Raw genomic sequence first — 15800 nt, 5'->3', positions numbered from 1 at the left:
ACGAATAGTGATTTAAGCATTAAATTTTTAGTTAATTACGCATTGATCAAAGCATACATAAATGGCAAAAATATGGGTTTTAAGCTTTTTTGAAGAAAAATATCTAAAAGTAAACAGAACACAATCTAACATTTGTTCATCCAGGACTACGTCAAGCACACAAAAACTTCAATTTTGCCTGCGCAAAATTTTTTTTTAAAATTGTTTGTTTGTTTTGCTAGTTCCTAGAAAAATTTTCATTGCTGCTTTTTTAGTGTAAAATTAGGTTTGGGCGAGAAAGAGATACTTACAGAACAGAAAATTAAAGCCTATTCTTTCTTTCTCAACTAAATTCAAATTTTTTTTACACGAATTAGACGAAAAAAGTTATCAAAATTCTTATTCTAAAAATATTTAAGAAGTAAAATTTTTTCCTGTTTAGTTTTCATCAGTTATTTTTCATTCCAGTTTGTTTTCATCAAAATTACAACAAATCCGATGAAAACAGGATTTGTTTTACAAGCCCCAGCTAGCATAGTTTTTAAGCAAACTTATGACTAATCAAAACAGAAGGTTCTGCAATCAGCAGAAAATTTTTCATCTGAAAGATAAGCCTATAGAATCGCAACTAATTAAACTTTAAAACTAAAAAAGAATCTTAGAATGCTCAAAAACAGAAAAACATAATAAAAAAACAGTAACAACTTTTAAAAAAAAGTGCAGAAAAAAGTTGAAATTTATCAAGAAACAACCAGCTTTAGTTTGAAACGTAGAAAACACTTTATGTGGGTTAAAGTTCGCATCTCACTGAAGAGAAAAAAATTGAGTATAATGGAATTGCATTGTATCGATCTATCAAACAGAATATAAATTGATGTGCACTGGATTTTAATTACAATCGATATTTTTTTTCATTTTATAGATACTGACCATAAAACTTAAAGTTATTTGATATCTATCCATGGAACTACAGTGCCGGTGAGAAGAAAAAAGAAAAAGGAAAGAGATAGGAAGAAGAAGAAGAAGAAGAAGTTTACATTGAAGCAAAGAACACACGAGTAACAAACAGATTGGAAATGTGCAAGAAAACTACAAAAATAACCTACAATTTTTCCCCGGTAAAATTGATGTTGCCAATCGACACTTAACAGGTTCATTGAAGAAGTTGGTAACAAACTTTTTTGTACTCTCAACATAAAATTACGCAGCATAAAAATGACTGAGCCATAACTTTCGGTCGCACTGTTGCTCAAATAAAATGCAATTAAACAAAAAGCTTCACAAGCAGTGCCACACTATGAAAAATTTGTCAACAATTAAGTTTATTAACAAGACTAAAAAAGTGTCACTTCTAAAGTAGAAGCAATAATGAGTTTCGATTGTCATTTGATTGGTGTAGCACGAAAAATAACTATACCGAGAAAAAACTTCAAAGTGGTTATCGATGACAATTTTTGTTGGTTTTTGTAATCAATTTAATTTAACAATCTTGGCAAATGGAACCTTTCGAATCACTCGTAACTAATTTGTGAAATTGATAGCTGGGAGAACTGTTTATTCTTTAGACCGCCGAAAATTGATGAATAACAGAATTAACAGAGAAACATGGTCTGACGTCGAGAAACGGTCGAGTTTGTACTTACGACATATTTACGATTCACTAAAACTTCTTGAAAGCTTATATTAATGAATATGAGAAAAATTACACACAACATAACTGCTAATGAGAGTCCTGTGCACGAATTGGACCTGTTTTTTTTCCGAAAATTTATCGGGAACAGTTTTTTATGACTGAATCCGATCATCAGCGTGAAAATTTTCCTAAAACTTCATCCTTTTTCTTGTGCTTGATCAAGTCACTCTTATATGACCAAGTTAATTTTTGGCGGTATAAAAAGAAAATCACGCTCATTAGCTTCCCATGGAGCTAATTTGAGCCCATATATTCAAGCTCTTTAAAATGTCTACGACATTCAAGTTCTTTAAAATGTTATTGAGGTTGTATTCACAGCAGGTGAAGTCTTTATTTGAACTAGTTGCAGAGAAAACGCAAAAAAATGTGAAAAAAATTTCGTTCAGTTGCTCGTTGAAAACAAAAAAAATGTTTGTTGTAGAAAACACTTTATGTGGGTTGAAGTTCGCATCTCACTGAAGTGGAAAAAATTGAGTATAATGGAATTGCATTGTCTCGATCTATCAAACAGAATATAAATTGATTTGCAATGGATTTTAATGCTTTATTAAATAATAACAATATAATCCATTTCAATTTAACAATTTTGACAGTTGGAATCTTTCGAATCACTCGTAACCAATATAAGCGTTTTTCTTATAAAAATGTTTAGAAATAGTACTGTTTTCGATTTCACACGCAGAAAATATTTTCCAAATTTAAAAAAGTCAGTGGAAAAACTATAATAGTTGTGAAAAAAATCATTTCCACGTAGATGTTGATACACTGGAAACAACCTGGCAAACAGTTTAAGGAATTTGAACATATGGAATCAAATTAGTTCTTTGGGAAGCAGACGAGCTTGAATTACACTTTAACGCCGCCGTCAGAAATTGATAACTGGGAGAACTGTTTACTCTGTAGACCGCTGAAAATTGATATGTAACAGAAGTAACAGAGTATCATGGTCCGGCGTCAAGAAACGGTCAAGTCTGTTCTTAAGACATAATCACTATTCACTAAAACTTCTTGAGAGCTTATATCAGAGAAAATGAGAAACAGAAGTTTCTCACACAACTTAGCACACAAAATACACACAACTTAGCTGCTAATGGGAGTCCTGTGCATGAATTAGACCAGTATTTTTTCCAAAATATTATCGGGAACATTTTTTTAGTGACTGAATCCGATCATCAGCGTGAAAAATTTCATAAAATTTCATCCTTTTTTTGTGCTTGATCAAGTCACTCTTATATGACCAAGTTAATTTTTGGCGGTATAAAAAGAAAATCACGCTCATTAGCTTCCCATGGAGCTAATTTGAGCCCATATACTGAACTTGTTTAAAATGTTAGCGAGGTTGTAAACACAGAGGTGAATCCTTTATCTGAACTAATTGCAGAGAAAACAAAAAAAAATGTGAAAAGACTTTCGTAGATTTTCTTCAAATTGTTTGTTTTGGGTTTGTCTTCCGACTTTTTGGTGTTTTTTTTTTTTGTGTTCAGAGTTAAAATTAATCTTTAAAAGAATAATTTATCCAGTTCTAAGCTGGTGTTAATCCAGTTTGGGTACTGTGGGTTCTCTTTTCTTAGTCATGCTGTTAGGTTGTGATTTATAGTATTTAGTAAGCTTGCGTTGGTTGGTTTGGATTATTATATAATTCCTTTCCAACCGGGTTAAAGGAAAATCCCGTGACTGTAGAATGCTCACCTATATAAATCAGATAATTTTCTCGTCAGGGTTTTCTGAAGAACAACTCATTGCAGCATTAATCTTATATTATACAAAAAAAGGAACAGAAAGTTTCAAGTACAGTCTGAAGTTTTTGTGGTCATTTGTTTTTTTCTACAAACATCAGATTAAAACTCGGTTGCGTCACCTCAACTCGTATATATTCATCTCAACAAAACTGCTCCAAATTATCTATTAATTAAGAATTAAAACGTCACATAAATACCTTGGATTCCAACTACTTGTGATGCAGCTTAGGAATCTGGCAACAAACTGGACTGAAGATTAAAATTCCGCTTTTCCTGACATCTCAAGAAAAATATTATAAGCAAAAAAATTTCGAAATCATTAAGTGAATCACAGTAAGCCAAAAAGTGTCTCAAAATTGATATGTTTTATGAAGTTTTTGCAATTAAATTTTGCAATAAAACTTTTGCAATAAATTTTTTAGTTTAAAAAAAGAAATTATTTGAGCCTTAGTCTTTACAGACTTTTAAAAAACCCGTTTGACCTTATACCTTATATTTCGTAATTGTGATTGTAATCGTATATTTGGTAGAGCGTAATTGTGAAAAGAGTGCTGCTCTTAAGATAAATTGTAGACTTGCCAAAAAATTGCTTTGTTTATAGAACTTTTTTTTGTTTATATATGGACCATCCCAGGTAAATCAAATGATGGAAAAATGATAGCCACTAATATAGAACAATCAATTTTTCCAAAAGTAGCAAACAAAAGACGGTGTTTTTTCTCAGACGGTGTTTTGACAAAAAATCTACCTGAATCCAGTTTTAAACGTTATTAATCGATTAAAAAATAATTTAAGTACCATTTTTACAAAACATTGAGAAAAAATCTCTGTTTTTGAAATCAAATATAATTAATTATAATACATTACAATCGATTATAATCAATTATTTTTATCCGAGTTTCTAATTCATTTGTTTTGCCGAAAAAAAATCCATTATAATCGATTATATTTTGTTTATAATCCCATTTTTTTGCCCATTTTGTCTTCGACCTTGCACATAAATTGCTTATTTTTCATGCTTTTTGTAGACGTTGCTTTATGTGAAAAATTGGGAAAATTTTACATCAATTTAAATTTATAACGTTTTTGTTTTTTCATTTCTTCTTGATTGTTTTGTTTGATGATGTACATTTTAGGTTTTTTTGACCGCCAAAATTTAGCACACTGCTTTTGTTTCATGATTTAAATAGAAGAATTATATTTCACCAACCGCGGTATTCTTTCAATTAATATGAAGGGATGTCTATGAAACTTTTGTTTCCTGGTAAATTTTTTTGCTCAGATGAACCAAAGAGTTACAAGCCTCATATCTCGTTTTTAGAAAATTTTGAAAGTAAATAGGATATTATAATGGATTATAAAAGAAAGAGATTTGCGGAAAAAACATATTCAATTACAATTGAATATAATTTATTATAATGTTACAAAAAAAGTTATCATTATAATGGATTATAAATCGTTTAAATATCTAAATTTGTCACCTATAACTAATTATAATTTTGATAAGAGTACAATTATAACTGTAAAATAATTGATTATTTTCTCTTTTTACTGAGTGCGGGTAGATCAAAATACAAGGGAAAACTGGTACAATACACAAAATAACGAAAGCCTTATATTCGAGCAAAGCCTTTGATGTGTCAAGTAGCCAATATGAAATTTTTACAACCATCTAAAACAACCGACAATCAATATAATTACTCCTTTGAGGCTCAACTGAGGACCCTTGAAACTGTTAATTAACTACATATTTACTAAAAACTACAAAAAAATTTACTATTTACCACAAAAAGTACATTATAATCATCTTCATTCTAAACCTTTATAACTTTTCACTCATTTTAGTATTTTCCCTTTATATAAAAAATTTAACTGAAATTTTTTGAGGCAGAGGGTTTCAAACGAATGAGGGTTTGGATTAGAGAGAATTAATAATCTGCAAGTACTAATTTTAGTTTAAACAAATGTGACCACTAGGTACTACTGTGTGTTGGACCACTAGGTATCAATAAGTGGTTTGAGTTGTAGTCTTGGAGCTGCTCGCCCAACATAATCGTGTTTAGTCCTTCAGATAAAAACTATTTTCTATTCTAAGGTAGGTTTAAAAAATGTTGAAAACTTCTACTAATTGTATGGACGAACCGTTTTTCATTTCTTTCTAACCAACTTAACTATTCATTCACTCGTTTCGAAGTTGAAATCAAATCTGAGAGAAGTAACAGATTAGTTAAGATATAGACCGAATTCGATAGAGTTTATAGAGAACAAAATTAGGCAAAAATATTATCACAGTATATTACGTCTTAGTTTATATGTTTTTTATTTGCAATTTAATTCTAAAGCAGATTTTTAAAATCTGCCAGTCAAATTGATTTTAGAGACTGCGCTTGGTACATTTGTTAACGAAATAGAAAAAAATAAGATCATTCCTGTCTTTCAACAAAGTTTTTCTGTTTTTGCTTTTTTGACTATTTCGTCGTAAAAATAATTGAAAGTAGAGAAACTATAAACTGTGCATTACGTTTTTTCCTTGAATTAAAATAAGTTTGAAAAAAAAATTAAGTTCTTGAATTAAAAAAATGTGTTAAAAAACAATTTTCCTCATAATTTTCATCTTATCCATTTTCAAGAACTTTTAATGAAATGCTAACTGTGCTACTGGCGCAGTCAATTGTTAATTGTGTTAGTTGTGTTAAAACGGGCAGCAATTTCATTCGAAAAGCTTCAAGTCGGATGGAAATAATCAGACTTTTTTGAAGACAAGCCACGACCGGTTATATCGATAATAAGTTTTCGGGGCCGTTCGACAGTGCCGAATTACAGCAGTGTCTAATCTGAATATGTGTTCAATTTGCTCTAATTGTTTGTTCATAAAAATTTTTGATCCCGCTTGGTGAACTTATGTCTGTTTAACAAACGACATCAAATAAAATTTTCAATCGAGGGACCGAATGATGGAAAGTTTTTATCCAATCAGAATCGCTAGACGTTTCTATTGGCTGCATGATTTTTACTAATAACCAAAGTCTTTGTCAACAGAAAACGAATTATAGCAGCAAAGCAAAGATTTACTGTACAAGTCGTGCAAATATAACAGAAAAAATTGCTTCGTTTTCATTTTTTTTTTTTCAAATTGATTTGAGGTTTTTTTTCCAATGCTCGACTTCAATTTCGCAAGTTTTAAAAAATTATGTTTCCGCTTATTTTCTGATTGGTCAAAGTTAATTTTTTTGGCCTGTTTTGATTCGTTTTATTTGAGATTTTTGCGTTTTCATTTAGGTTTTTGAAGACTTAATTCTGATTGGCTGAAATAAAAAGAAAATATATTTCCAACATTCGGTCCCTCGATCATGAGGATAACGCCACCATTTGGGAACAGTCAAAACAGTATTCAATTTTACGTTTCGGCACTAATACACTTCGGCACTGTGGTAATGTCCCAATTTTCGACTCTTTGTTTAAACATACTATGTGAAGAAACAGCCAACTTAAATCTTCTTCAAAAACTCATTGTCTTTTCATAGAAAATGCCGGTAAGTTTTGGATTCATTAGGCATTTCATCTAAGAACAATGAAAGTAATGTAATAGGCCCCGTTCATACCCCTCCGCAGAACAAGCCATTGGTTTCTTGTAAAACAATTTTCGAATTAATCAATATCAGACCGATAGAAAGAGAAGTTTTGATTGAGCCCAGACTATTGAATATGCTTTATTTCCATCATCACCTTCCAAGTTAAAATCAAATTTGAATCGTGTGACTTTTTTTTGGCCACTTGTAATATTACGCCTTCAGTTTTACAGTGAAAACCATTAGAAAGTTGCCTTCTTTTTATATAGTCGGAAAGTACAATTTTAAAGGCATTAAATTAAAGCTGTACTTTTCTTTTCTTGCATCTTTCCAGCAGCCTGTTTTATTTTGCTGTCTTTTTTCACGGTTCGCGGTTAAAAGGTAGAAGGGGTTGGGCTATAGCGTTGAAAAACGAACGGGTAAATTAAATTGAGAAAATGAAAATGACTTTAATACACTTTCAGTCGAACAGTACCGCCGGATTGACATTTTGGGGATTTGTAGAAAACAGTCGGCAAGATTTAATCGAGTTCTCCTGTTTTAATCTTCCCATACTTTCATTCTGCCATTACCCGTTTGCAACCAGTGCAAAGAACAGATTGGTGTATCAGCAGACAAAGGTTAGTTTAACTATACCTCAACTTTGTTTTAGATTGTGGTATATAATTTTTTGATTGACTCTTGTGAGCAGTTTTTAGTTTCTTAAGAACTTGTTTCCTGTTTCTAAGGTATTAGAAGTTTTGTTCTTAGTAACAAAAAAGAATAAAAAACACATCTGACAACCGTTGAAAATAAAATTGTTCTTAGAGGCAACGTTTTCCAAAAAAAAATTCAAATGGCCCCAAGTTCGAAAAATGCTAAATTGACTTTTCCAAAGAAAATTACAAATTCTCGTCTAACTTAGCTGAAAAGAAAAATTGGGAGTATTATTTACTATTTGGTGCCTAACAAAAATAAATATTTATCGAAATTTGCCTCGAAACGGTGGGAGGCGGTTCATTAAACTCACCCGTTGTCTATTAAATATCTTGTTATGTAAAAATTATTACTATATTGAGTATCAACCTGAGATTGCTAGGAAACACGGCGAAGGTTTCAACCCCAAATTGTACCCAGATTACTATTTTGGGTTAAATAACATATTTAAGGTTTAAGATCAAACTTAAGAAAACTGTAAAACTAGAGCAGAAACAGAGAGATTTCAAGCCAGATAAACCAGCTATTAATCAATCAAAGTTTTGTAAAATTTCTCGAAATTTGATGCAATTTCCATTTTGTCAAAACTATGTGGACACAGTCTTATTAATAATCACAAATTTTTCAGAATTTAGTTTTTAAATATCGACCTTGCTTATACTCAAAATAAAGCATGGTTTTTTGAAAAAAAAAACAGAAATTGACATTGAAGAAAAAAACGCGAAAGCCAGTCTGCTTTTATTATTTTCTGCATATTCGCCCTTGCATTCAAATTAGAATGAAGATTTCACCTTTCAGACTATATTTCAAAATCCACTCATTGTCTTCAAAATGAAAAGACACTTTTATTAACCAAAACACGTCAAATGTCATTTAAATTACATTCTAATCTCACCTAGAAAAACTCAGACAAAATGGACCAAATCCAAAAATAAAGAAATTCTGCTTTCAGGAAGAAATTGTGTTTTCAACAAGAATGCGTGTTTTCAATTCGAAATTCAATTTAACTTCAGAAAGGATCCCTAAATTGGGCCTTCTTTACAAGTCTGCCTAATTACATCAGCGGGAGTTATCTCCAACCTTGGGGTCATTTTGTAAGTATGTTACCAACTGCGCTTCGAATTCCCGTACTGATTCATGCCTTCTGTGGGTGAAATCTCATTCACAGTGTCCAAGCGCATCCCCCTTTAAGAAGCTTACGATATTTTAATGTTTTAATTTGAACCAAATTAGTTTTTTCAGTTTTTTTTTGAAAAATTTCAAAAAAAGTTATTTTAAAAACTAGTCTGAATCCTTTTTGAACTTTTTCTTGCTTTAATTCAATATGGAATGATTTTTAGTGAGGACTAGTTTGACACCTACGCGTTAATAGAAGACTAAGAACAGCCTTCAATGATTACTCCAAGTTGATCAAATTGGCAATTTCTATTTTCTCCCAAATTTACGAGGAAAAAAATTGATTGACATTTTGAGTTCTCGGGACCAATGTTTTTCAGGTTCAAAAAATTTAATACATTTTTTCTTACGAAAAATTACCATAACCTGAAAAGAAAAAACACCGTCGAATAAAAAGATTTCATGGCGTATTTTATCTTAAAACCGAATTTATCCAATAATTCGGAAAGTCTAGTCGTTCAAATGACAAATCTGCAATTTCGAATGCAAAAACCGGCTTTTATGAAAACAAATTGGCAATTTTTGATTTTTCTTTTTCCAATTTTGAGCTATCTCCCTTTCAACACTGAACGAACAGAAAAGTAAACGCTTATATTTTATTATTAAAGTTCAAGTCTGAAAAACTGATTTCGTTTCAGTTTTACTTCTGACTAGAAACTTGAGGCTAGCATGAAAAATACGCCTTTTTTGTGTCCAGTCATCAAATGCATGGGAGTTTTTTTTCCACGCTGAATCAGACACCATAAATCAACGCCAGATAAGGTCGATTGATAATTCATGCAAGGGATCTCGCGGTAATCAAGTCATGTTGCATCATAAGTTTTCATAGATTTTTCTCGATGTGAGTGCATAAAGGTCTGAGATTTCTGCCTTATGGTCTTCTGTGATTATTAATGACAGGTGTTTGGCAAATCAGCGAACAATGTTATGACCATATACGATATTATTTTTAAAAATATATTTTTAACAAGTAAAATACTCGAGACAAGTTTTAGTATTCTTGGTTAGCAACATCTTCCAAGATTTTTTTGAAGAAACTCTGTTTAAGATCATGGCGCTCATTTTTGTTTCATTCAAGATTTTGCTTTATATTTTAGGGCATTGGCACAGATTACTCTATTTCATCTTCTTTGTTTTTCTGAGATTCATACAGTAATTTTACTTGCGCATGACTATCCAAAATTTCATTTAAAATGAAAGGTTTACAACAACAGTGCAAAACAACCTTGAGGTAATTAGAGACTAACTTTGAAAGTAATTTTATGCGATTTTTTATAGTTCACCGCGCAGATATTCAGTCAATAATAGGAACCCGCATAACCTAGCCAACAAGCTTTGGTCTTTTTGTTAGGTATTTAAAGAGTTCGGGACAATCATAGACTTCCTGGCAAGGACGAACATTACGACGACGAATAAGATTCAGTTTTAGATTTTTCAAGAAGAAAACATTGTTCGATATTTAGACTTTTATAATAGTTACGCAACGGAAAAGCTGAAAAAATACAGATAACTACAAAAACCTTGCAAGAATTTTGCTTATGGTTTTTTTCATTCCGAACTACATGACTTTCTTGTAAGAATTTTGCATTTTTTTTATGTCGAACTGAAGAAAATAAAACTTGCTAATATCTGAAAAGGTTTGCTCAGGCAGACAGTCAAAAAACTAAACTTCTTTTTAGGCGCCGAAGAATCTTGTGCTATACAAAAGCGAATAAACAAGCATGGATTTTGGTGTTCAATCAAATTCACTTTTTTATTTTATGATATCTTCTCTTCCTGTATGTGAGCTAAGCAATTTAAGCTTGTTCACATATTATACTAAATTTTCTTTTTCTTCGGTTTTCAACAATTACCCCCTCCCCACCAGTCCCTCAAATCCATTATCTAAAACTGGCTGGTTTCAGGAAGCGATGGGAACATTAGACTTTTATGACAAACTTGGAAGAAATTGAGCGTAAAAATCACCTGAAACCGATGATGCGCAAATCAAGTAAGTATAAGTGAAGGAAAATAACGCGCTGCAAAAGCGGTGTTAAATCGCATTGACAAAACACAATTAAACCAAAAAAAAACGTTGATAGTGAAGAAAAAATGCATAAAAATAAACCTTCTGGTACTATGCGAGGCTTAGTGCGACGCTCAAACACAATGTTCGCCTCACTTATTATAAGCTGCAGATTCTTATTTCAGATTTATTCCGCGGACGTGTCTGTGGCACATTTCTTCTAAGATACACAAAAGATTGTTTCGGCGCTGAAACGTTGAATTACCGGCTAAAATGTCATAAACTTGTCGATATTTTGCATTCGCTTTTTATGGTTTCTGCTATTGGAAAAACTCCACTTCCTGGTATGAAAATGATACTTCTGAAAACAAAGATGGCCCCAAAAATGTAACGTGATTTTTTGCGTTTTTTTTTCAGCCTTGCTCTGTTTTTGTTTCGGTGTTGAAATTTTCCAATAGTTGGTTCAATTTGATACTACTTTTCCTTTCATTATTATTATAAGACAATATTAAACAAACATAATAATAAAAAGAATACGATTTTTATTTCAGGCGCCGATCTTGGAACGCGGAGTGTTATTGTAGTGTTGGTATAGTTGGTCCGTAATATCTTTATTTTGTACGCCCTTCCTTCTTGTTTCAACCAAGTTGTCCCTCAAAATGCTCCGATTGGAGGAGCTCATTTTCCAATTATTTCCCACATGTTATTTTACTTTTACTTTTTCTCCTTGGGATAAAAATTGCAATTGCAGTTGATCTAATTCCAATTTTACCATCAACATATACGCATCATTGGTGAAAAAAAAAGAAAAAAGTATTAATAATTGTGATGGTTATGTAGTAAATAACTCGCAACGAGAACTAGAGAATATCTAGCAATAGTTCTCTTTTTTTTTCAGTTTGTGTGGCGATTACCGCCCAGTATTTTTATTCATATCATAAAGCCCTGTGATTTCGCTCAATTAGCCTCATATTTAACATTTGGTCCCTCCCATTATTTAATCAGATCGAAGGCAGTACCCCTAATTTATATCCCTACATTTGCATTTACTGCCAATTACGCCAAAAACAAAGTTTCCCCATCGCAAATGGAATATAAAAGCCAACTGTTAATCTCGACTTCATTTCAACATTTTGCAGTCTTCAGAAAAAAAAGAGTACTGAAAAGCAGTTGAATAGATGGATTGAAAAAAGTTATTACCGCGGCGAAATTGACTCCCCTTAACCCAAACAGACCCGATCCATTTTCTGAATTTAATTTGTCTCAGTTCCACAAAATTAATCCTTTTTATACTTTTCTACTTGTCGATTTTACTCACAGAACATGCAGAAACGCGTTGAGCTGAAATGGTCACAACTGAATTTAGGATGTTTTGATCTAAGAATTTCCTGCAATTATTGATTTTTTGAAAAAAAATGCAGAATATTGCGAAAGAGTTGAAACTAAAATCTGAAGATCACCATCGCGACAACAAGATAGTTTTAAACGTCGGCGGCATTCGACATGAAACCTTCAAAACAACTCTGAAAAAAATTCCGGCCACTCGGCTTTCTAAGTTGACAGAAGAAGCCAAAAATTACGACGCAGTTGCCGGAGAGTTTTTCTTTGATAGACACCCGGGGGTGTTCGCCCAGATCTTGAATTATTACCGGACGGGTAAATTGCATTACCCAAATGATGTATGCGGTCCACTGTTCGAGACGGAGCTGCAATACTGGAATCTGGACTCAAATCAGGTAAATGTTTAAATCACTTTTAAGACTTCATTTTATTATAATCATCATCAGTTAGTTTTCGATAATTTACAGATTCTTGAATATTTCATATAAATAATTTTACTAACTTTATCTTGTGGGGTTTAAATAAGTAAGGAAAAACAAACGTGACAGAAGAAAATCGAAAAAAAAAAACGTGAAAAAAACTCGCAAATGTGCAAATGTGTTTAATTTTCCGAGTTTTGACTAAAGTGGCTACAACGTGAGCATTATTTGACGAACAATGACTCAAATTTTTAGTAAAAAAGCAAAAATGCTAGAAGTTTTTTTGTATCTTCATTCTTCCCAGGTATATTTTCATCTTCCGATTGACTCTGTTATACATTGTAGTTGTTTCATGTTTCATGCTAATTTTTTTAAACGTTTTTGTCAACTTAACTAGCGCTTCGATTTTTTACCAGAAGCTTTTGACTGCTTTTTTTTCGGAAAGACGTTTTCTGTGTATTCTGATTTTTGAATTATGTAAAACATTTATTAGAACGTTAATTTCATTTTTAAACTATGAAAAGTTTCATTGAATGGAAAAAAAACTAATATATTTTGCGTACATGCAGGCGCGGATCTAGAATTTTCATGTCAGGGGGTAAACTTTTAAAAGAAAATACACATATTTTGCTTTGTTTTATGTCGATCAAATTGATTTTCCGACTTCTCACATAAAACATTATCGACAAGATAACATTTTGTAATATCTTTTTGCGCCGCAACAAATTAGATTAAAAGGACGTTTTGGGCCTTTTTTGGAAGGCTTTGATAAGAAAAATTGCTGCGTTTATTGAGCTATTTCCACCGAGACTGCAAGCTTTTGTTGACAAATTGACAATAGATTATCTTTGAAAACGCAAGTAAAATTTTTTCTCTCTTCATCAATATATTTTTTCATTTGTGTTATCATTTTATCAATATTTTGTTCTTTGAACTTTTTGCGGCAGGATTTTCAATGTTTTACTAGTCATGTCTTTTTAGCGGCATCTCTCATAGTTCTGTTTGCTTTTTTTTAAAAAAATTTTCAGTTTTCTTGTACTTCTTTTTTATTATTTTTTTTGGTAGGCGTTTCCAAAGTCAATAATTTTTTTTTCAAATTATTCTTGGCCAAAATTTCTATCCAAAAACTACCCAAGCTTCAATCAAAAAAATATGAAAAGAATGCCTAAAGCGAGACGTTTAAAACGAGAGTGTCAGCCTAAAGCGAGACAGTTTATTTTTTCTCTCGTTTTGAAGCGTTTTTTTAAAAGCAAAATTATTCTCAAAGCAGCGCCAATAAATATTTGATTTGGAGCTAAGAGCGAGCGCCAAAAATTCATAAGCCAATAAAACTAAATTTCAAAACGATAAGGTTTTTTTTTATTTCTCAATTTAGGAAACATTACATAATTAATAAAAAAAAATTTGGATTTTAGTTTAAGTTCCAAATTAACATGTTTCGCTCGTAAGTTTCGACTTTATACGTTGAGCATTTCAAATATTATTGTAGAAGCGCCTATAGATAAGTAGAAGCGGACTAAACTGGCGAAAAAAAATTGAATGTGACCAATTTACACGAGAACTTAAATAGTTGAAATGTCTACTGATATATAAAAAAAATTTTGTTGAAACTAATTATATCTCAACTTAGCACATAACTTGAGTTTAGATCTTATCAAGAAAATAATGAACGACTAAAAATTTCAAATTTCTGTATCATTTGTAGAAAATAGAAAATTATATATATATATATATATATATATATATATATATATATATATATATATATATATATATATATAACTCTTTCACTGAATGATCTCTGTGCCACCTTTTTGATGTTACTTTTTCAAAACTAACATGTACTAATTATTTCTAAATTTCTAAACACGGGAGTCGTTACTCTGTTTTTGCTGACTGTCTTTCCGAAAACAAATTCGACTTTGTCTAATAAAATGTTCCTTTAATTGATAATTTCTAAAGTTAGAGAACTTGGCAGAACACTTGTTTTGTGGCAAAACGTTTTTTCATAGAAAAAAGTCCTACGAGGCGAAACTGAAAAAACTCTCGCATCCTAAGACTCAGAAAAATTCGTACAAAAATTCGTACAAAGTTACAACTGCTCAAAATCAAAATGCAGAGGGATTCAAACGCGAATGAGTCAGGACTTGACAATAAATATTTAAACATACGGCGAACTTAGTAGCTCAAAACAAAGCAAAAGATAGTTTTTTAAATAGCACTAAGTCGGAAACAAAACTTCAATTTATTCTTTGGAGAAAGAATATTAGTCAAACAAAACCCTTTCTCTTGCCGTCAATTTTTTTTAAACAAACCAAAATTGAAAAATGAGATAAAAATTGAACTTTGTGGAAAGATTTGAAATTTTGAAGCCATACCCAGAAATTGGAAAAAAAACAACTTTCCAATTAATAACAGAACTTCTGAACTTCTCTGCGTCTCAATACATATTTTAATTTTGAATTTTGAGAAGTCAGCTTATGATCAGCCTACGTCTTCCATCAGATAAGAAAACCGAAAATCCATAGCCTTTTCTCATCGAGTTTCTGCTTCCTTTTTTATGTTACTTTTTATTCTAACATATACTAGTAGTTTCTAATTTTTTTTAATGAGGTTCCTGCGAATCGCAGAGGAGCTATCATATCAGTAGGACTTAAGAATCCTTTAGAAGGATAGTCCATTTGTATTATCTCCTCACATTTCAGACTATGGTTTTTTATTGAGCAAAACTATTTTTGCTGGGGGCTCAAGGCCGTTGTTTTGCATCTAGATACTTCACGTGGAGCCATTATTGCAGCCGTAGTCTGTCGGGCTGTTGTAGACCTGAAGCTAGAGGTCAAGTGAGAGTTTGTCCTCGCACACTGTCTTTCCGCGAACAATTTCGACGTTCTCGAATGATGTTTTCGTTTTTATTGATATTTTCTAAAAATAAAGATTTTGGCACTTTTCCTCAAGTTTACGCCTCTCATTGACCATTTCCATTCAGCGAGTTCTCCTCTTCTGAATACAGAATAGTTGTTTATTGACTACCAAAAAAACTAGACGTGCTGTTATAATTCACTCAAATACAATAGTTGGCTGTCAAAAATTTCATGACTTGGGATCAAACACGACTATTTTCAGATCGAGTTTTATCTGAGTAAAAATAGCACAATTGTTAGATCATTTCGGTTATCCGGCAGC

At 31.7% G+C, this 15800-nt stretch overlaps 1 protein-coding gene and 1 long non-coding RNA gene across 2 annotated transcripts in view; both read left to right on the top strand.

The window, feature by feature from the left end:
- Nucleotides 1-6766: 6766 nt before the first annotated feature.
- Nucleotides 6767-11602, top strand: LOC134847526 (uncharacterized). Its single transcript, XR_010162854.1, has 4 exons — nucleotides 6767-6944; nucleotides 7445-7600; nucleotides 10757-10842; nucleotides 11409-11602. It is a non-coding gene; the product is annotated as an uncharacterized LOC134847526 (long non-coding RNA).
- Nucleotides 11603-11612: 10 nt separating this feature from the next.
- LOC134848742 (potassium voltage-gated channel subfamily C member 1-like) overlaps nucleotides 11613-15800 on the top strand; it is a 78670-nt gene continuing 74482 nt past the window's right edge. Inside the window, exon 1 of the mRNA XM_063866254.1 lies at nucleotides 11613-12593. Within this exon, the coding sequence (XP_063722324.1) occupies nucleotides 12273-12593 (321 nt within the window). The 5' untranslated portion in view covers nucleotides 11613-12272. The remainder of the gene's footprint in view (nucleotides 12594-15800) is intronic.

The sequence above is a fragment of the Symsagittifera roscoffensis genome, chromosome 6, assembly GCF_963678635.1.
Source record: "Symsagittifera roscoffensis chromosome 6, txSymRosc1.1, whole genome shotgun sequence".
Taxonomy (NCBI): Eukaryota; Metazoa; Xenacoelomorpha; order Acoela; family Convolutidae; genus Symsagittifera; species Symsagittifera roscoffensis.
This window is presented reverse-complemented; position numbering and strand designations above follow the sequence as displayed.